This window comes from Balaenoptera musculus, chromosome 3 (genome assembly GCF_009873245.2).
Source record: "Balaenoptera musculus isolate JJ_BM4_2016_0621 chromosome 3, mBalMus1.pri.v3, whole genome shotgun sequence".
NCBI classification, from domain to species: Eukaryota; Metazoa; Chordata; class Mammalia; order Artiodactyla; family Balaenopteridae; genus Balaenoptera; species Balaenoptera musculus.
In genome coordinates, this window is record NC_045787.1 from 111,447,225 (window position 1) to 111,467,251 (window position 20,027).

At 54.7% G+C, this 20,027-nt stretch overlaps 1 protein-coding gene across 1 annotated transcript; it reads right to left on the reverse strand.

The window, feature by feature from the left end:
* Positions 1–11,653: 11,653 nt before the first annotated feature.
* Positions 11,654–17,640, reverse strand: PITX1 (paired like homeodomain 1). Its single transcript, XM_036849378.1, has 3 exons — positions 16,956–17,640; positions 14,390–14,622; positions 11,654–12,364 (listed from the first exon to the last, which is right to left on the reverse strand). Exons 1-3 carry the CDS (start codon positions 17,122–17,124, stop codon positions 11,822–11,824), a joined length of 945 nt encoding a protein of 314 aa, XP_036705273.1. The 5' UTR covers positions 17,125–17,640; the 3' UTR covers positions 11,654–11,821.
* Between the last annotated feature and the right edge of the window lie 2,387 nt (positions 17,641–20,027).

The window sequence follows — 20,027 nt, forward strand, 5'->3', positions numbered from 1 at the left end:
AAGAGGCAATGTAACCTACCCAAGGCTGTATAACTAAGGGGGAAGAACCAAGCGTGTCTGGCTCTAACTGCCCTGCTATAATACGGTGCAACGTCCTCTAGGGAATTGTTATCCTCATCTTATAGGTGGGCAAGTGGCGCTCAGAGAGATTGTTACTTGGCAAGATCATCACTGGAGGGCAGTTAGTATTTGAACGCAGACCACACGTGTCCCCCTCTGCTCTACTGTCTCACAGCAACCTTGTTCCTTCTTATCAAAGCTATTTTTTGAACCTTAAAAATCAAGCCCTAATTCCCTCCTGAGCAGGGCCTGCCTCTGGGAGGAGGGAAGGTGGTCCCTCAAACGGGTCTCATTTAGCCAGTTTCCTGGCACTTTCTTGCTACCTGGTGGAAGCTCTGAAGTCTGCTGGTCCAGCGGCTCCTGGCTCAGGAGCCCTGGGAGCCCCAGAGATGGAAAGGGCAGCAGGAAGCAATCAGTGTGTGGCACTTAATCAGGAAATTATAGCCTGGGCAGAAGAGGGGTTTGGCTTAGAAGTCACCCTTCCCTGGGTTTCAGTCAAGCAGGCCCACAGGGAGGCTTGGCCGGCCGATGGGATGTGCTGAGCAGGCGTGAGCTCAGCAGGCAGGATAAGCCAGCCTCGTCATTGCTGCCCAGGAGGCTGGCTTCCTAGGTGGGGATGCTGTATTCCATCCTTTCTGGCCCCCTGCCTGCTCCTGTACCCACTGATACCTCAGCAGCAAGAGGAGAAGCTGTGGGCATCAGAGGGGGTACTTTGGGAGGTTCTTGACCTGAGTCGGTGACTTTTTACCTGATTCTTGAATAAGCAAGTGGAAAAGGTGTGAAAGAAGTGTCAGGTGGAAAAAGCCAGGTGCAGAACTGTACATACGTGACACCATTTGTATTTTAAAAAAAAGAAAGTGAGAAATAAATAAAACCACACACACAGTGGCAGTGAGATATTCTCTTTCAGGTGGCAAGGACGATAGACGAAACCTAGTACTGGCCAGGGTAAGGAGATGGCACCACCGTTCACTTTGGCAGTGCAAATAGGTGTGGCTTTTTCAGAAAGCAATATGGATTAGATTTTATGCATGTGTTCCTATGGCCCAACAGTTCTGCTTATGAAATTATCCTGAAGAGCCAAATGACAAATGCACAGAGATGCAGGGATAAGGATGTTTACTGTGGCCTGTTGTGATAGAAACACAGCAAAAGAAATCAAGGAATTACCTAATGCCCACTGGTGAGGCGACTGGTTGAATTAGTATGAGTCCATACATGTGGCCCCTAAAATAGTGATTTGTTGATAAGAATAGATGTTCTTGATATTATATGATTGAAAAAGTGGCTTCTAAAGCAACATGTGATCTGACGTCCTTTATGTAACACTGAGTGAGTGTATGTAGCATATGTGTACATGCACGTGTGTGTGCTGAGCGATGTCTGGAAGGATAATCATATTAGTAGTGGTTTGGTGGTCTTGACTTTGTCCTCACACTTTTCTGAACTTTTTGAATTTTAAGAATCAATATGTATTTTATAATCAGGAGAAACAACACAATTTTCATCTTGAAAAAAATGCTGGGAATTCCCTGGCGGGTCAGTGGTTAGGACTCCGCACTTTCACTACCGGGGCCCGCATTCGATCCCTGGTCAGGAACTAAGATCCTGCATGCTGCACGGTGTGGCCAAAAAAAAAAAAAAAAAAAAGTTAAGCAGTGTGCGTGGGTGTGTGCACGTGTGCGTGCGTGTGCATGCATGTGCATGCACAGCTGTGCCAGTGGTAGGTGGAAGGGCATTCCAGGCAGAAGGAACCACAGGCACAAAAGAAAGAGGGTGGGAGCTGCGAAGCTGGTGTGGCCACAGCCTGCAGTATGGGCGAGGTGGGGGGGAGATTGGGGAAGTACATTGAGCATGATGCTGAGTACCGCAGCTTGGCAATTTTGAAGCAGGGCAGTGACCTGGCCAGATTTGATTCTTGCTTCCTCTCTGAGAATGGCCTGCTCCCCCTCACCTGGCATTTAAGGCTTCTCTATTCTGTCTCCCCCTCCCTCTCCCCATGTCTTCCAGGGCCCCCCTTTGCCCAGCTCATTCTCACCTCCACTCCTGCACACCCATTCCCATCTACCTGTCCTTCAAGACTCAGCATTAGGCTCCCTCTAACAGGAAGCCTTCCCAGATTGCTCTGGTTAGCCTTGATATCTCCTTTTTCATACTCTCACCCTTGAACTTTCATACCTGACCTTAAATCAGATCATAATTCCTCTAGAACCAGGAGGAGGGCCGTGGACTGAGAGGTTATGCTGTAACACCTGGATGCCAGTGATGGATGGGCTGACATCTGCCAGCATTAGAGTCCTGATGGGGGAGGAAGAAAGCAGGCAGCAGAGACCCAGGAGTTATTTTGAGCCTATCATGTCACAGGCACAGTGCCAAACATTGCACATAGCTTTTCACATTTATCCCCATTGTACAGATGAGGAAACTGAGGCTTAGAGAGGTTATGTGGCAGTAAGTGGTACGGCTCTGAGTAGAACCCAGGCTCTGTCTAACTCCAAAGCCCACACTCTTAACCTCTGTGACCTACTTGTCTCTGGTTCTCATCCCCCCAGAGGTTGGCAGGGCTGGGCCTGTCGTGGGGCCTTCTTGTGCCTTGCTGCCCCAGACCCAGTGGAAGTGGATTTCAGGGTGGGAGGGTGATGCCATCTCACTCAAGTGGTAGCTCCTGACCCAGTGGAGGATCTGGGGCAGTGCAGCATCCCTGCTGAGGCCTTGGGAGTGCCACTGTCCCCAGTGACATAAAGCGAGATATTTCCCTGTGGGCCAGCTGGCAGGGGCACTGTGGGGGAATCTGGAGGGGAGGAGGCTGGGCATGTTGACCAAGGAAGAGCTTTCCCACTCAGAGATTCTCTAGCAGCAGGAGGTCAGTGAGATGATAAAGGACAATTTTGTGCCTCTGAAGCAACAGCACACCTGAAAGCCTTACATACTGTTCGCGTCCATGGTCTCTTCAAAGCCTGACAGCAAACCCCAAGAGGCAAGCAGGCAGACCCAGTGCCCACTGACAGAAGAGGAAACTCGGGCTCCGGGAAGGGACAGCCAGACCCCAGGGAGGAGCCCAGCCCAGGGGCTAGAATCCAGAGGGGCCCTGGCCTCTCCCGGGCACCTCCCCCAGCCTAGGCTCAGTGGGTATCCTTGCCTTGATGGGCTGGGCCAGTCTCTGTGAGCCTGGGGGGCTGCCCGGGGGTGGCCTCAGCAGAGACTGAGGAGGAAGCAAGAAGCTTTAGAGGCGTGGGCACCAAGCTCAGGAGAAGCCATGAACTGTGTGTGCCTGTACTCAGGACCAGCTTCCGAGACTCAGCAGGAGTGCTAGTTTGGGAGATGGAGGGGGGGGTCCTTGGCCACACTGTCTTGTGTGTGTGTGTGTGTGTGTGTGTGTTTTGTCCAAATATAGCCTTTATTAGATCATGTCTACCCAGAGGAAGAGAGAGGTGTGTGCATGAAAAGGCTGCAGTAAGGGTGGGGATCAGCATCCATTCTAGTGTGTCCTGGAAAGTTCCCAGCGAGGCCACAGCGGGAACGGTTTGGGGAAACCCTTGCTGGCCCCGCCACCGCCTGGCAAGCGGCAAAGTGGCCGGCTGCTTTGTGGCTGCAGTGTCTTGGAGGGTTTTCCAAGCACTTTCCGTGAAGTCACTGGGGCGTTAAGCTCTTTGTTCAATTAAATGGGTTAATGTGCTTTGTCTGATTCTGACGAATACTAATAATATAATGTGATAATGGCGGTAATGGTGCTCTCAGCTCTGATTATCACATGTGCCGCACTGTCCCAGGCACAGAGGGAGGTGAAGCTCACATTCCCGCACACTCAGGCCTCATTTTCCACTCATAAAACCCCATTCTTCAAAGCTTTTCCAGCCCAACTCCCTATATCCATTTTCGGGACAAATTACCAACACTTAAAAAAATTGGTCCATTTTGCGTAAAAGCCAAGTCCAAATTACTGTTACTTTCCCCTCTATGTTTTGAAATTTCAAAAAGAGAAGGGTGGGGAGCTGAGGGGGACACAGGGGATGGAGAGAGGAGGCAGAAGGGGAAAGAGGGAGAAGAGTGTATGAACAGGGAAGGAAAAATCAAGCTTTCTTGTTTCAGTAAAAACGTATTTCTGGAATGATGTTTCAGTTTACTCAGGCAGAAAAATCAGAAATGGTGTGCTTATTAAACAGGCTAAGTAAGCATGACTATTTTTAGTAGTGCAGTAAAACCTTGGTAATTCGGACCTCTTTAATAAAGATTCCATGATCATGCTGGCTGGCAGGCACACACAGTGTGTGCGTGCATGCGTGTGGGTGCACGTGTGTGTGTGAAAGCAAGGTAAGAGTGTAAATAGGTTTGAGTTGGAGGATTAGGAGGGCGGGGCTGGGGGATGCAGCGAGGGGACAAATGGGACAGGGATGGGCACCCTTACGGCTTAGGAGAGCCGTTTTTAAACTGAGTTCTCTCTGCTTTGCAATATACAAGATCATTACAAATTCTTCTTCTCTCTGAACACTCCTCTTGGCACCTACTAATTTGGCATCTGTTTAAAGAAGAAAGTATTTGAAAACAAAAATTTCACTTCTATAAAAATCTGTAAAGGTTTACTTGACACCACCTGTCACACTGGCCTGCCCCCAGCGTGAGGCTGAATCCTGGGGGTTGACACATTATCCCAGGGAGGTGATGACTGACCCCTCTGGGGTGAGGACAGGGACCTGTAGGCAGAAGGCCACTCCCTGTCCTACAGATCACAGTTCTTTGCATTTTTAAAATAATATTTGATGTTTCATTCCATCATGACAAAAGTAATACATGCTTAGTGCAAAAAACATGGAAAGGAAAAATGAAAAAAAAAAAATCCCTTATTTCCCACCACCCAAAGGTAGCTGGTGTTAACACTTTGTTAACACATCCAGTAATTTCTCTGTACATGTGTAAAAATAAAAATGGTACCGTGCTTATATAATGTTCTGTAGCTTGCCTTGTTTAGTGTTTTGACAAAGAAGCTCAGTTTTTAAAAAAAGGCAATGGCAAACCTATTATTTAATTTTATGCTAAGCTTATAGAGAAGTCATCGGCCCCATTTACTTTCTCTTGGCCATATAGTAGACACTTAGTAGGGGACGTGTCCTTAATGGGGTCCCACTGCTATGCTGCACAGAGGGATGGAGGATGGGTGAGGGCCACAAGGGGGTTCAGCTGTAACTGGGGCCTCAAAGGGTACCAGTTGAAGAGGGCGGCAAGGAAAGGTTTTCCAGCAAGCACCACACCAGCTCTGGTAAGTGGGTTCAGCCCCCAGGAGTCCTGGGCACCAGTCTCTGAATGCCTCTCTGGATAAGGTAGAGGCATAGACACAGATATACTTTTTTTTTTTTTAAAGTGTGATAAAATGCACATAACATGAAATTTACCATTTTAACCTTTTTTAAAGTGCACAGTTCAGTGACATTAAGCACATTCATATTGTTGTGCAACCATCACCACCATCCATCTCCAGAACCTTTTCGTCATCCCAAAATGAAGCTCTATACCCATTAAACACTAACTCCCCATTCCCCTCTCCTCCCTGCCCCTGGCAACCACCATCCTACTTTCTGTCTGTATGAGTTTGCCTATTCCAGGTACCTCATATAAGTGCAATCATACAATGTTTGTCCTTTTGTGTCTGGCCTATTTCACTTAGCATAATGTCTTCAAGGTTCATCCATGTAGTAGGGTCTGTCAGAATTTCCTTCTGTTTCAAGGCTGAATAGTACTCCATTGTATGTACATGCCACATTTTGTTTATTCATCTGTTGATGAGCATGGGTTGCTCCTACCTTTAGGCTATTGTCAATAATTCTGCTATGAACATGGGTGTACAAATATGTGTTTGAGTCCCTGCTTTTGTTTCTTTTCGGTATGTACCCAGAAGTGGAATTTCTGGATCATATAGTAATTCTATGTTTATTTTTTTTAGGGAATCACCATACTGTTTTCCACAGTGGCACCATTTTGCATTCCTACCAGCAATGCACAAAGGTTCTAATTTCTCCACATCCTTACCAACACTTGTTATTTTCTGCTTTTTTGGTAAGAGCCGTCGTAATGGATGTGTAGTGGTATCTCATTGTGGTTTTGATTTGCATTTCCCTAACGACTAGTGATGTTGAGCATCTTTTCGTGTGTTTACTGGCCATTTGTCTTCTTTGGGGAAATGTCTGTTCAAAGTCCTTTGCCCATTTTTGAATTGTTGTTGTTGTTCAGATACACTTTTAAAAGCAGCGCCAGGAGCTGCCTGTGCTGAGAGGGGGGGAGGGAGGGAGTGAGAGGAGGAGGGAAAGAAGCAAGAGAAGAGAGAAAGGAGTGGGGAGAGGGAGGAAGGCCAGGATATGTCTTGTGGAGTGAGGTATCAGGGAAGGCAGCCCTTCACTTCTTTTATTCAGCAGATCGTTACTGAGCACCGACTATGTGCAGACACTCTCCACACATTGCTGTCCACACCTGTTTGCCGCTACATCCTGGCTCTCGGGGGCTGCAGCAACCCTGCCTGCGGGAGGCCGTGCCCACAGAAGTTAAGCCACAGGCTCTGCCTGCAGTCAGACAGGCTGAGATCCAAGGCTCTAAAGCTGCGTGCCTTTGGACAGGTCACATGACACCCCGAGCCTTAGCTTCCTCATCTAGAAAACGAGGCTCACAAGATAAATAAAACAGGTACAGCGCACAGCAGGGGACGGCGCATAGTGAGGTGTGCGACCACGTGACCGATCACCCAGAGAAGCTTTCATGTGCCACGAAGGCCATCCTGCCCTCTGCCTCCACCCTGCTCCAAATGCAGCTTCCTGCACCCTGACCTGCTCCTCGGCAGCGTCCTGATTCACGGGATCGCAGGCTCCCCAACCTGGCTGAGCGCTGGCACTGTGTCTCCTGGGTGCCCTGCAGCCTCTCGATCGGTGGGCACCGGCTCTGGGTTACACAGCCAGTTGGGAGGCAAGGCCCAGGGCCCTGCGAAGGCAACACAGGAGTGTGAAGACTGGGGTTCCTGTGGGGAGAGGGGCAAGGAGGCAGACCGTCAAGGGCTGAGAGGAAGCCTGGGAGGCAGACTGGAAGCGCCCATCTAGGAAACGAGAAGCTCGTAACACTGAACGAGACAGGAGTTTGGATTTCATGGTTGATATTCCAGGGCCCTGCCTTCACCAGGAAGCTTCTCTGTGTCCCCGCCTGCCCACCTCATTCTGCTGCCCACACCGAGGGCTTCCTCAGTCCCAGCTGTCACCTGTGTCCTCCGTTCCTCTCCCACCTAGCCGAATGAGCTTGGCAAAGGCAAATCCTGGGGCCTGGGGCCCTTTTTCTCTCTCCCAGAGCACAGCTGAGTCCAGCCTGGACACGAATTATAATTTTCTCCCTCGCCACCCCCACTCCCTAGCCCAACACCAATGTGATTCCCATCAGGAGAGTTACAGAGGGCCCAAGGCTGGGTTACTGGGGGCCCAAGTCTAGGATGGTTCCAGGGGTGGAATGAAGTGGGGAAAGTAAGGCAGGTGGGGAAATCAGCAGGACTGTCAATCATGACTCACATTCATGGCACCCAGCAAAGCTGGAGGGAAATCCAAGTTGGGCCCCAAATGACATTTTCAGAAATGACCTGTTGAGAATCTTAAGAGATGCCCTATTAATGTGGAAAGTGGGGGACAGGGCCCTCAGGAGGAGAGGCAAGACATATCACTTTAATAATAATAACATCAACAATAACAATTCCAACATCAATAACAATTTACTGAGCACTTACTATATGCCAGCACTTTATGTGCATTATCTCATTTAATCCTTTAGACAGCTGTGTGAAGTGATTGTCGTTATTCCCTTTTACTGAAGAGGAAACAGGCTCAGAGACCTTAATTAAGCCTCTTGTCCAGGGCAACTCAGAGGTAGCGCCAGAACTCAAACTCTCGCTCTCAAAGACCACAGCAAAAGTTCCTGTGGATGCCCGAGCCAAGTAACTGGCCCAGGAAATGGGGAGGTCCCTGGGCAGAAAACCACCCTCACTCTCATTTCCCAGACTGGCCCTCTTGGCGACTGAGGTCCCACTGCTATTTCATGGGGCAGCAGCAGGCTGAGGCATGTGGAGCTGAAGGGCCACCCAGAGCCACCTCTAGGGCTTGGACTCCCCAGGCAATGCCCCTCTGCAAGGCAGCTTTTCCAGCTGTGATTTCCCCCTCCCCCTCCAGGTGACTCTGGTGGCCCAGAGGGAGGGCCATAAAGCTAGGGGAGGTGACTCGGCTCCTCTCCCTCAATGACCAGGCACTACAGGGGTTGCACACAGTGGCTCACCCCATTCTCCTTTGGTGCCCACAGTGCCTTCAAACCCGTGCTGGGCACCAGCCTCTTGCCCTCTTGTCCCTAATTCATGGCCCCTCTAAATCTGCAGCAGCCCTTTAGGGGTCACTTTGTCAGTACCAAGTAAGAACAAATCTGCTTTTCTATTTCCTGCGGGCCAGTCCTGTGTGGCCAGCAGAAATTATGATCTCTTCAAGGTCAGACACCCTCCCCTGCCATGTTGCCCATGGTGCTTGGCATGGGGCAGCCCAGTGCGGAAGGTAGAGAGTGGGGAGTGACTGGGTTTGAATCCATTCCATCACTTCCTGCTGTGTGGCTTCTTTAAGCCTCAGGGGCCTCATCAGGGAAAGGGGATAATGAGGATCGTTCTCATGGGGCTGCGGTGCAGGTAAAAGGGGCTCATCTATGAGAAGCGTGCCCTTAGCAGAGGGCCCTGGACCCCGAATGGGCTCAGTATATGATACCGCTTGCCACTGAAGACGGAGATGGCGCCATCTCCTCCTGAACAGCCTTGCCTGACTATCCTGTTTGAAGCAGGACTTTCATTTTTTCTTACTCACAACACCATGTTCTTTTTCTTCAAAAGCACTCAGCCCAGTTTGTAATTATACGTGTTTGTTTACTTGTCCATGAGAGCAGGGACTGTGTCTGTTTCCCACTTCTCCATCCCCAGCACCAAGGGCAGGAGCACAGTATATGAAGCCTCCCCAGTCTTCTTTGGGCAGAGCAGGACTAGGACTTTCTGCCTTTTCTCAGAGGACGTGACTTTCAGAACCCCGTGTGTTCCTCATTCCCCCCTCCAGAGATGACCCTGCAGTTGGTGTAGCTAGGGAGGGCTGGGTACTATCTGCAGGCACAGAATAGATGGGGGGGCCCAAGGCTGGGTCCTACACTCACCTTGTTGGCCGTGGTCCTTGATGGATGATGGGGTCATTCTGCACTGCTTCTGCCTTTCCTCCTGGCTGCAGCTGTTTGGCCTGTGGCCCCACCTCCACACTAAGTCTCTACCAGAGCTCCTCTTCGGCCCTCCTCTCACCTGAGACCGGGCCTGACTTTCAGAGAGGCCTCTCTGCCTCCCACTTCTCTCCAGTCCCACCTCCTTCTAGGTCTCCCCTGCCTCCTGCTCTCAGCTGAGACCAGGGCCCCCTGGCCTTGGCAGATGTGTGAGGCTGGGGGAGGCACTCTGAGTCCAGATGTGATTGTGTTTATGTTTCCAGAGAGTGAGGGGTCGGAGCTCTGGACTGCAGCCGTTGGGGGAGGGGTGGTCTGGCTCCAGCCCCCTGCCCCAACCTTCCCTCCCCCCTCCTCCCTCCTCCAGCCTGTGTATCTGGCCCTGTCCTTCTCAGAACCCTTCACTCCAAGTCCTACAGCATCAGGCTGAGCCATCCTCCAGCAAGGACCCCTCACTCCTCATCTGAAGGTGAGAAGACCAGTGGAAAGATGCCTGGCTTTGGAATCCGTGTGACCTTGGCCCAGTGCATGGTGTGATGGAGCCTTGGTTCCATCATCTGTATAATAGGGACAACACTCCTGACCTCAGAGGCAGTGTTGACCCAGTTTAGGAATGTGTGCATAGGGTTCTCCAGCTATTAGCTCATGACTAAGCCCATGGCTGTGCCCCACTCCCATCTAGGGCTTGCCTGGGTCCAGCTCCGGGGCAGTGACAATCACAAGGTGATTCTAAAGCAGAATACCAACCCCTCCTTCCTCCCCCGCTACAGCTGCAGACATTTTGTTTTGCCATTAGAAGTGACTTACTTAAGAGAAGCAGAATTTACAGGCAGTTTACAGGCTGGTCTTGTTCAGTAGTTTCCAAAAGTCGGGGGAGGGTGGCGGCGGCGGCGGAAGCAACCGATAAGTTGGCATGGAAAGTAAGTGAGAAGTGAGTTCTGTGTGATGGACACTTCCACCGGAACAGTCATATGCCCCTGGGTGGGATTTCGATGTGGAGGCCCTGGCTCGACTCTGGCGGATCCAGCACCCTTAGTCCTCCTGGAACAGCCAGAGCAGGGCTCAAGGTGGGGGCACTGGGCCTATAGGAGAACAGGCAACCCCAGGTCTAAAGAGGCTCTCAGCGGCTCCCACCGCCAAGCTCCCAGCAGACAAAGGCCGCGAAGCACCCTAAAAGCCTGGAGGGTCACTGCAGACCCAGTCTGGGAAGAGCCTGCAGAATCCGGCGGTCGGGTAGGGCGGGTGGTCCAGGCTAGAGCGGCCCGCGCGCGGCGCCGGGGGGCTGAGCCGCACCGCCGATGCGTATCGGGCGCGCGCCTGCGCGCGCGCGCGCGCAAAGGGAGCTCGGAGCGCCGGGCTGCGCCCTCAAGGGAGCCGGGTTGAACTGGTCTGGAATGGTGGTGGGCAAGTGGGGGTAGGGTCCTCTGGCGGGGTCGGCCTCGGCTCTTCTCTCCTACTTGCAGGGCCCACGGGGGTGCAGTTCCCTTTCTACCCGCCTTCCCTCCAAGACCGAATGAAGCAGTCAGGGCTCGGCAGTGGTTAGCACGCTCGTACTATGGTTTTAATAGATGTACATGGACAAGTCGATATAGACAGATTTATAATTCTATACAGTCAGTCCGACATACACAAGGACGCTGTAAACAGGGGCGCGGGCCGGAGAGCGGGTGTGCAAAGTGGGCACAGCGTGGGGCCCTGGCCGCTCCCCGAGCTCTCCCGGCTCGACTCTTGCACGGCGGGCGGTGAGGAGGCGGCTCCTCGCCGGACAGGCGGGCCACCTTCTAGCCGGGAGCTGAGGAGAGGGCCTGGGCTTGCGGCGAAGCTTGGGGGCTGGGATGCTCCGAGACGAGCACTCCGCATGCTCCCGCCTCGTCTGCACCGCCAGCTGCGGCTCCTTGGCCTTAAAGTAAGCCTCCGGGGCGCGGGGCAGGCAAGGGCTCTTCGAGGCGCGCCGGGGCCATTAGTACGGCTCCACGGCGAGATCCCGACCCTGGACTGGGTACCGTCATCCCTGGCCCAACGCCCGCTCCAACTTGGATCCGAATCGAGCTAAGGTATGCTCGGCCGGGCCCAGCTCGGAGGGGGCGTCTTGGTTCGCACCTGGCCGGGGCCCAGGCTTGCCGGGGTTCCGCGCTCCAGTTCGCAGGCGGGAACGCGGGCTACGGGGCGTCTCCTCCGGGCCGCCGGCCTCGGCGCTCGCCTCCCGCGCCGCGTCCCCTCCGGAGAGTGGCCCACCGGGCCCCGAGCGAGCGGGCGAGCGAGCACGCACCACCCGCGCCATCCCGAGGAAAATTGCAACTCATCCGTTTTTTCGCGGCACTTTTCTCCGACGTCTTTTTGCTTTGTCTCGTTTTGGAGGGCAGAGTGGGGTCCAGGAAAGCAAACACAAAACCAAGCCGGAGGTGGGGAGGTGGGGAGCAGGGGGCCGCGCAGGCGCCAGGTCCTCCGCGCCCGCACCCGACCCGGTCCCGGCCCCGGCGCTGTGCCGGCCGCCGGCCCGCGTGGCCCGGCTGGGCGGTCAGCTGTTGTACTGGCACGCATTGAGGCCCGAGGCCGGGCCCTGCAGGCCGCCGTAGCCGAACGACGAGTGCTGCTTTGACTTGAGCCGCAGGCTGGCTAGGCTCGAGTTGCACGTGTCCCGGTAGACGCTGTAGGGCGAGGCGGGTGTGCCGTACGGGCAGGCGCCCGGTGACATGGCCGAGTTAAGCGAGGAGCCGGTGAGGTTGTTGATGTTGTTGAGGCCCGAGTTGGGCATGCCGGGCACAGCGCCCGGGCCCATGCTCGACGGCATGGTCATGGAGGAGATGGAGCTGGGGGCCGAGAACATGGACTGCGACGACAGCGGGCTCATGGAGTTGAAGAAGGTGAAGCTCTTGGTGGAGAGCGGCGCTGGTGCCAGGCTCTTAGCGGCCCAGTTGTTGTAGGAGTAGCCAGCGGCGTACACGTCCTCGTAGGGCTGCACCAAGCCGCTGAACTGCGGCACGTAGCCGCCCTTGCACAGGTCCAGCTGCTGGTTACGCTCGCGCTTCCGCCACTTGGCTCTCCGGTTCTTGAACCAGACCTAGGGGAGGGGGACAGGAGAAGGGTCAGGGCTGCCGAGGGCGGGAAGACGCCTCCACCTCCCCCGCCCCACCCCGAGGCCTCCGCCCGCTTCCTTCTCTTCGAATACCGTTTCTTTTCTTCGATATTTCCACCCCTGCCTTCTCTCCATAATGGTTCCGTTCCTGTCTCCAGAAAATATTAGTCCTTTCCTTTTTCTGATCTTTATCCTCTTCCCCCAATTAAATCCGGTTTCTTCTCCTAATACGGATCCTCTTTTTTATTTTTTTAACAAATATTTGTTTTCTTTCTTCCTCTCTCAACCAGTTCATCTTCTGCCTTCTCCCGCAAACGGTTCCCCATCTATCTCCTAAATACTCCATCCATTTTCTTCTTCCTCGAATACAAAAGGTAGTTTTCTTTCCTGAAAAATAGGACCTTGCGACTCCTCTCATTCTTCAGTCTATTTTTCATTCCTCAGATAGTCTGTTTCCATCTTTATTGGTAATATTTAATATTATCATTTCTGCCTCAAATGTTTATTTTCGTTCCGTCCACCCCACTATCTGAACCACTTTCTTCTCCCTCAAACAGTCCATTTTTCTTCATTATCCCCCCTTTTTGATCCTTTTGATTCTTCTGCAAATATTTAGTTTTTTTTCTTCTTTCCAGATATCTGACCTTCACTGTTTCTCTTAAATGGTTGATTCTTTAGTTTTCTCAAATACTTGATCCTTTTGCTTCTCCCTTAAATATTTAATTTCTTTCCTGCTACCTAAATATATGCCAAATATGTTTTTCTGCAAATATTTAATTTCCTTTCACTTCTTACTAGTCTCTCTCTACTCCCCTCCTTCACTTTTCCTCACAAAATTCAGTGAGAACCTCTTCTTTCCCAACTCCCAGTGCTCGCTGATCCTCATCTAGTCCCAGTCCTTTGCCCTCTGCAGCCCTCCACCAGCCCCGGGCTGTATCCCGACCTCTCTTGCTGGACCCCTGCATCTCAGCCTTCTCCATCCCCAGCACTAACATTGCCTGATTCCACCCCCACCCCACCCGTACCACCGTAAACCCCAGGCAGGATTAGTGAGTTCAGGATTACTGAGTGCTGTCTTCACTCTCTATCCCACTGGGCTGGCCAGCCTGACTGGGGAGGGGTGAGAGCTGGGGTTATAGCAGGGAGTCTGTGGCCCAGGTGGGACTTTGGTTTAGCTTGGAACGTGCTCCCAATATCTGATTAAATATTTGCAGTACCCAGAGAAGAAGTGATTCTCTTGCTGCTCTGGCAGGAAAGCCATATTTTCACTGGGAACCAAGGGGTGAGAAGAGGGAGGGTGCAGTCCTGTCTTGAGTTGGAGACCTTACATCTCCAAAGGGATTCGGCCTGAGGCTCACTCATCCACCAGAGCTGCCCCCCTCCTCACCTGAACCCAGCCCTACGGGAAAGGGCATTAGGGAAAGGGTTCAGCTACAGACCGGCCGAATGGCTGAGAAAGAGTCAGGTGGAGAATATCCTGAGATTTTGGAGAAGCAGCGTACGGATGGGACCACTGCCCTAGGAAGTTTTGAGACCCCCCCCCCAAGCCTACGCTCTTAAAAGGCCTCTCTCAGGCTGCCAGGCAGGATCTGCCTTTCCCTTTCGTTTTCGCGGGAAGGCGCCAGCCGCTCGGAGGTCCCCAGCGGCGGGGAATCCTCTGCTCAGTTTAGGGGGTAACAGCGGAGCGGGTTCTGGGCTCTGCAGGGCAGGGGAACGTCCCTTGGGGACACAGGTCTTTGGGCGGGGGCTGCGGTAGAGCCCGAGGGTCAGGTAGGATGCGGGTCAGAGGCATCCGAGGCGGCAGCAGCCGAGGGGTGCTAGCACCGAAAGGCTCTGCAGCAGCTGGGTAGACCGAGGCCTAAGGTGGAATCGCCTCCGGTGGAGGGAGGGAGCAGGTCTGAGTGTGGGAAAGAGTGATAGTCTGAGCGCAGGTCTAAGCTTTCAAGGGCTGCGCTGGGCCGGCTGGCAGCCTTCTGCGCGGGTCCCCTTAGGCGCGCACCCCGCGCTCACCCTCACGCGTGGCTCGGTGAGGTTGGTCCACACGGCGATCTCCTCCCGCATGCTCATGTCCGGGTAGCGGTTCCTCTGGAACGTGGCCTCCAGCTCTTGCAGTTGCTGGCTTGTGAAGTGCGTGCGTTGCCGCCGCTGCTTCTTCTTCTTGGCGGGGTCCTCAACACCGCCGCAGCCTGCGCCGCCCGCACTGCTGTCCTCGGGCCCCTTGGGTTCCCCGCTGCGCTCCTTCTCTGAAGCAGGCAGGACGGGGCGCCGGTCACCTCGGGCTTATGCCCTTTTGCACCCCATCCCGGCTCCACCGAAGCGCCCGTGGTCAGCCCTGGTGGGGCCCGTCCTCCCGCCAGGGGCCCTGGAATTGTACCCATTGGAAAAAGCCCGCCTGTGCCGGGTAGGGTAGGCAGTAGTCACCTCTGAACAGGCTCGTCTGGGAGAAGAGCCCAGGAGTCGGAGACGTGGGCCTAGGTTCCTAGCTGCACAGGGCCTGCTCTCACAGCTCGGCTCATGCTGGAGCTCTGCTGTTGATGTCACCCGAAAATGTACATTTTTTAGGGCTCTTGGGGTTCTAAATCAGAGGGGATCTCTGCTTTTCTGAACTAGGATCAAATCTTTCTACCCTGAAGCTGGGGGGTGGGTGGAGCAAGAGCCAGGCAGTGGCCTGCAGCCCCTCCAATTTCTTCTCCCCAGGGCCGTGTGGGAGCCCCACCGGGCAGGCATAACACAGCCGGGTTCTCGGCCTTAGCTCCAGGCCTCAAGTCCCAAGGCACAGAAAATCCCTCTGGCGGCAGCCAGGCAGCCCAGACCCACAGACTCTGTCTAGGTGACCTGGGGGCTCTAGCCTCTCTCTCTTTGAAGCTACACAAACAACATGCAGTTATAGAAACATTGAAACATAAAGAAAAAGAATTTAAAAACAAAACACAGAAGCCCAGAAAAGCTCACAGCTCTATGCCTAAAAACATAGAAAGGGTCACAAATTCTTAAAAATAGGCAGGTAGAAACACAGCAAATGCAAATTAAGAAGCCAGAAACCTCCGTGCAAACACACCCCTAACTAAATACAGTGCTGTTAAGTGTATAAACTCCAGGCAGACACAGGCATTTATTTATCTGGGATTTAAAAAAAATCAATATACTGTTGTAGATAGATTTTTTTTAACCCCTTCCCGATAATGCCCTTCTAGAGATAATTTTTAAATCCCAGGGAAATACAACACTATAGTTAGATAACTTAAATTCCCCAAATAACATCACTGTAAATGGATTTTGAGAAAATCCCGGAGAAAAGCGCCATTTTGGATTGACTTTTTAAAATCTCCCGAAGAATAATGTTGCATGTAGATATTTTAAATTAGAGAGAAATATATCTAGTATAGCAATTCTTTCTATAACGAAAAATACAGTTAATTTAAAAAATTTATTCTCATAGACTTGGGTTTTTAAAGCAATCTATGACTATGTATTTCTCTGGGTTTAAAAAATAAAAAACAACCAAAGGCCACGGTTAAAACTTTTGAAAACAGAAGTACCGTCCAGCGTTGATTGTTTTTTTTTAACCAAGCAAACAGAACCTCTCAGAGAAAGTCACTTAGGGATGCAAAACAGAAATAAATAGAGATTAAAAACTCGTAGAGAAACACTCAGCGGTGGATTAAGAAATGAACGCAGAAGAGGCGCCCACGGCCGTGGGAGTGGGGAGCTCGGCGGCGGCGCCTAACTAGGACCGCGAGCGCGGGAGCCGTTCGGAGACCCCGGACCCCGGGCAGGGCCGGGTACTGGCCTCATCACTGCCCGCGCCGCCCACCCGCCGGCCCAGTAGCTGGCGCAGGGAAAAAAGCTTGAGCTCGGGCAAAAAGGCAGCGCGGAAGGAGACTTGGCCGAGCAGAGTCGGAGCCCTGGACCCGCGGCCTGGCGGCTCCGGGCTCCGGCGGAGCACGTGGGGCAGGGATCCTTCTTTTAGGGGGTCCTAACCGGAGCCGGGTCGCCCCTCTTGGCCCACTCGCCCTCGCTGTCCTCTCTTTTCCCTTTACTTAAGGTTGTTTTTCTTCCCCCCCAGTTTGCTTTTCCGACTTTTCCCGCCACCTTCTCTTAGGTCTCTCCCTCTCAGTCAGTCGCCCACAGTCTGTCAGGGTGTCTGTACTCCCTCTCTCTGGGCACTTTCTCTCGCCCGCCGCCCATTCCTTTCTGATCTGCTCCTCTCCTTCGGTCCAAGCGGCCCTTCGACAACCATTTGCCCAAGCCTAACTTTTCTCCCCGTTCTATTTGCTCCCGATCAAGAGGGGCTGTCATTCCGACCCTCCGGTTGTAGGTTCGTGCATCTGCAGGTCACTTGGCGCGTGGGCACCGCGTGGAAGTGCCTTCGAAAAGCACTAAATTTCCGCTTCATAAAGCGCCTACTTGTCCACGTTCAACGTCAGGTGGAGAATGGGAAAAGGAAAGGTCCTGAGGCTTCCTGGGGCGTAGAGCGAGCGTGACTGTGCGGCGCGGGCGCCAGGCCCTGCTCCCGGCTCCCCGCGCCCTGCACCCGGGTAGGCTCCGTGCGCGCCTCGCGGGGAGCCGCGCTTACCTGGCAGCTCCGTGTCGGACGACTCGCTGGCGGAGTTCTCGAGCGGCTCGCGGGGGTCGGCGGCGCGGGCTAGGTGGAAGGCGGGCCCCATGTCGTGCGGCGGCGGCGGCGGCGGCCGGAGCCCCTCCGGCAGCCGCTCCAGGCTCATGCCCCCCTTGAAGGCGTCCATGGAGGCGGGGACCGCGGCGGGCGCTCCGGCGGCCGGAGCTGGGCGCGCCCGGCTGCCCTGGCTGCGACCTGCGAGGACAAGAGCGCAGCGCCTAAGCGGCCGCCCCCCAGGGCTGCCCGCGCCCGCAACGACGCCGCGCCCGCCCCATGGACCGCCCGGGGCTGCGGGGCCAGGCGGGCGGCAGCGGCAGCGGTTTCCCGCGACCGGGAGCCCGGCTTCGCGCTCCGCGCTGCCCTCCCGCCGCTCGGGCCTCAGCCGCCCGCCCGGCCCCGGTTCCGGCTCCCGATCCGGGGCCGGTTTCTAAGGCTCCGGACGGCGCCGGCAGAGTCTGTCTTAAAGCGACAGCGCGCACGCCAGGTTCCAGCAGTCCCTGCGCCAGGGGTGGTGGGTGGGGTGGGCCTGGGTGGGAGGGGGCTGGGAGGGAGGGAGGGGGCTGGGAGGGAAGGAGGGAGCGAACGAGCGAGCGAGGGAGCGCGGGCGGAATCCAGCCCCGAGCCGCCCGCGCCGCCGCGCCCTCTCTGCCGCCCTCCCTCCCTCCCTCCCTCACTGCCTCGCCCGCGCCCTCCCCCTCTGCAGCCACCTTCCCGCCGCCTCCCCCCTCCCGCGGCCTCGCCGCGCCTCACCCTCCTTCCCCGGTGACACACTGAGTTCTCCCGTGGCCGCACAAAAGAAACGCATCTGGCCTGCAAGTCCCGCGCGGCTCATGCCCACCTCAAGCCCCAAATGACTTGTTTCGCTCAGAATCAACTCCTGTCTGGGCCGCCTCGAAGTCCCGAGCCCCCGGCGAGAACAGCCCAGGATGAGTGAATGTTCACCAAGGAGGATCGCACCGACCGGGCGCCTGCGAGCCAGCGCCAGGGTGGGGGCAGAGCCCGGGGCTCGTTCTGGCAGCTCCCAGCAGCGTCCTCGTCGAGGGGCCGTGGCCCCTCCTTACCCGGCCTCTTCTCCCGGGACCTGAGCCAGGCTGAGTGACAGCAGCCTGCGCTCTAATGGGCCCCCGGATGCTGCCTCCTAATTAGCTTGGACCCTCTCCCCCAAGGCTGCTTCTCAGGCCTCCCCCTCTGCACCGCAGTCAATTTTCTGGGATTGGGATAGAACTGATGGCTTCTAATCAGATGAAGCGTTTCTGTTGGCTCCAGGCCGCTGGCGAGTGCAGCAGGAGACCCCAAGAGCCCTGCCAGGCCCCAGAGCCTCTTCAGTAGGGCTGTCTCCCCTTGTTTTGCACCTTCAATGGTCTGGCCAAATCCGCCAGGCCCGGCCTTGGCTGCCACAGGATGGGGCTCTGCCCCCTTCAGGACACGTTCGCAGGGCCTGGGGCCTCACTTTGGCTTCCCAGAGCTTCAGGCACAGGCCTGGCAGGCCAGGTGACTGCAGTTTTCAAGCCTAGGCCAGCAGCCCAGGAAGCCTAGGATGGTCTTTGAGCTTCTCTCCTACACAGTGGTAGCTAAGCTGCGGCACCAGTGGGCACTCTATGAGCACAGGCAAAGACATTCCCCTTCCCACCCGTAAGAATGAGTCCCTCGTTGAATCCTCCTACTTCAGTAAAGTTTGCTGAAGGATTTTGCTTAACAATTGTTAACTGGTCTTGAGACATCAGAGTCTTGAGCAAATAGGTGACAGCTCGGGTGGTAGGGTGCGACCCTGACCTGTTCCTCTAGCCACAGCTGGACCCCAGGCTGCCCTCTGCCCCTCATCTGTCTGCTCCACCAGACAGAAGCAACACTGGGCAGGACAGCGGCCTGGGGGTGAAGCACTGTAGTAATCTCCAGGCCCAGTACCTCACCCTAGGGCCTAGTGCATTCTCATGTCTTCCTGGGGTCTCTGTTTGGGACTGACTGTGCAGGCTGTCAGGGTCTGGGACCCTCTTCAGTCCCTGCCCTCACCTGGCTCCCTATCAGAGGAAGGCACCCCCGCCCCAGGCTGAGCTCCTTGGTAAGGATTATGAGGGCAGGGGCGTGGGCAGGGTGGAACCAGGCCTGCCTCTTGCTCCCTTGGCCTCAGCCCAAGGCCCCCAGCTCTGGACCCTGGGGAAAAAGCACAGTTCCTTAGGGTTGGCCCACTCTCACTGGGTGCCTGAGGCCACAGGGGCCAAGGTCTGAGGCTGGGGCCAGAGGGAGGATGCATCCCAGGAGTTTGGGTTGGGGGAGGGCCTCAGTAACTCCAGCCTTTTCCTCCGAAAGGGAAGTTTCTCCAAGTTGAGACCCCCAGGGTGAAAACAGACTTGGTGTGTAGGGGGATGGTGGGAGGGGTACATGGGGGGTATGGTTGCCTAGCATTTGCCCTCAGCCCCATCTTTTACCACATTTTTTAGCTGAATCTCCTGAAGCAGCAGATACCTCCTTTCAAGGAGGTATTCAGGTGCTGCAGCGTGCCAGGGAGTGCCCCTTCACACTCCGTCTTCCGTTTAGCCACCTTACCCCGACTGGACAGTGTGCCCCCCAGGCTGCCTGGATATAGACAGGTCACAAAAGCATGCATGTACTCATACGTACTGCATACCCATACAGGTGTGCTGTGCACACACAGACACACACATACTGCGCCCACACAGGGGACTGCCGAGCACAGTCACATATGTGTACACACAGCCAGGCCTCTGGGTCCCAGAACACTGATGCTATTTGGCGCAAAATCTGGCTGACAGGGGTGTGTTCTAAGCCCACCAAGTGTCGGGCCAAGGTGGGAAACACAGTGCCCCTCTGGAGGGGGACATGGAATGAATGGTCTGCCTACGGGCATCCAGAGGCTGAGGGTCACAGGCCCCCACTCCCCAAAGGGGCTAAAGAGGCCTTCCATGGATGGGGACTGTTTTGTGACTCTGCAGCTCTAGCTCTTCAGTCTGAGGGGCTTGTATCTCACTGTTAATGCATTTAATGCAGTGATTGAGCACCTGCTGTGTGCCC